The sequence below is a fragment of the Seriola lalandi genome, unplaced genomic scaffold (assembly GCF_002814215.2).
Source record: "Seriola lalandi dorsalis isolate HSWRI2012SDOR001 ecotype SW California unplaced genomic scaffold, Sedor1 jcf7180002049886, whole genome shotgun sequence".
Lineage (NCBI taxonomy): Eukaryota > Metazoa > Chordata > Actinopteri > Carangiformes > Carangidae > Seriola > Seriola lalandi.
Genome location: NW_019520439.1, coordinates 2446 through 3692, shown reverse-complemented (window position 1 = coordinate 3692; position 1247 = coordinate 2446). Strand labels below are relative to the sequence as shown.

The 1247-nt window shown below is 40.0% G+C and overlaps 1 protein-coding gene across 1 annotated transcript in view; it reads right to left on the bottom strand.

Annotated features, from left to right (window-relative positions):
- Positions 1-1247, bottom strand: part of LOC111649042 (centrosomal protein of 85 kDa-like) — a gene marked incomplete at its 5' end in the record, with an annotated part of 6084 nt that overhangs the window by 2847 nt on the left and 1990 nt on the right. Inside the window, one exon of the mRNA XM_023398780.2 lies at positions 27-112. Coding sequence (XP_023254548.2) covers positions 27-112 — 86 coding nt within the window. The remainder of the gene's footprint in view (positions 1-26; positions 113-1247) is intronic.

The window sequence follows — 1247 nt, the reverse complement described above, 5'->3', positions numbered from 1 at the left end:
TGTGTGTGTGTGTGTGTGTGTGGTACCTATCTATCTCCAGTTCTCTCTGTCTCAGCAGCCCCTCTTTAACCTTCACCAGCGTGTTGACAGGAAGGGAGGTCCCAGTCATCACCTGGTAACATGCAGAAACACACACAGGTACATGATGAGATCATGTAATGACATCACAGTCTTGTGTGAAGAGTGATTTCTGTGGACATGAACACCTACCTCTAGGAATGTAAATTATAAACAACACTCTTAATTGATTGCTTTTATGTTTTTCTTGGCGGCCATTTTGTTTATGGGTATTTCTTCTGCTCTGTTTTTGAGCACCTAAGTAGTCCTGCAGCGTTTGTCATAGAACCTCCATTCAAATTTGAAAAGGTGAAGCTCGATGAGGAGACTCCAGACAATCTCAGTGATATGTCTGATCATTTCTGAAATATTCAACATTTTGTCGACAATTTCTCCCATAGAAATGAATGGAGGTGAATGGATGTTCAGAGTGGGAGAAGTTGTTAAACTGAAAAACTTGAACCCCCTCAGTGGCTCACCTGGTACCACACACTAGTCCTCATGGCCACAAACTTAAATCTTCACACATAATTTCTCCCAGAACGTAGACAAATGATTCTTCTTTCACACAGTGACTCAGAGAATTTGAGGAACAGGAGCGCCATCGCCCCACAGACTGCAGCACATATCAACAACCAGAGAAAAACAGAAATGACCTTTTTTTTTAACCTGTTGTATCTCCCACAATTTGACACCACAAACAAACAATTTATATTCAACAGAGTCCCTTCTGTCACACAACGTAATACTTACAGGAGTTACAGTCTTTGACTGGTAAACCTGAGTTTGAGAGGTGTCTCTCAGCTGAGGAAAGGAAAGGAAAGGAAAGGAGACATGCCGTCCCACAATTCCTTGCTGCTGCAACATTTAAAACAATGCAGGATTGTACTTTCACCACAGCAGAGCCACATGAATGAAGAAACATCAGAGCAGCTGTTTTATGTTTATGACACCATCCAGAACTGATGGAAATCCTTGAATATAGATTTCCCCTCTTTTAAATCCAGTTAGGAGACATCATGAAGAACAAGCATATCATGATTATCATCATCATAACAATCTCTACATAAATGTCATTTCAAAACAGCTCACTGCACTAAAATATGAATTTTCTCTCCTTAACAAATGTATAAAAAGTCAAAACTCTATATAACCTACTGATGTCTGAATATAACTGACTCTGGCCCTTT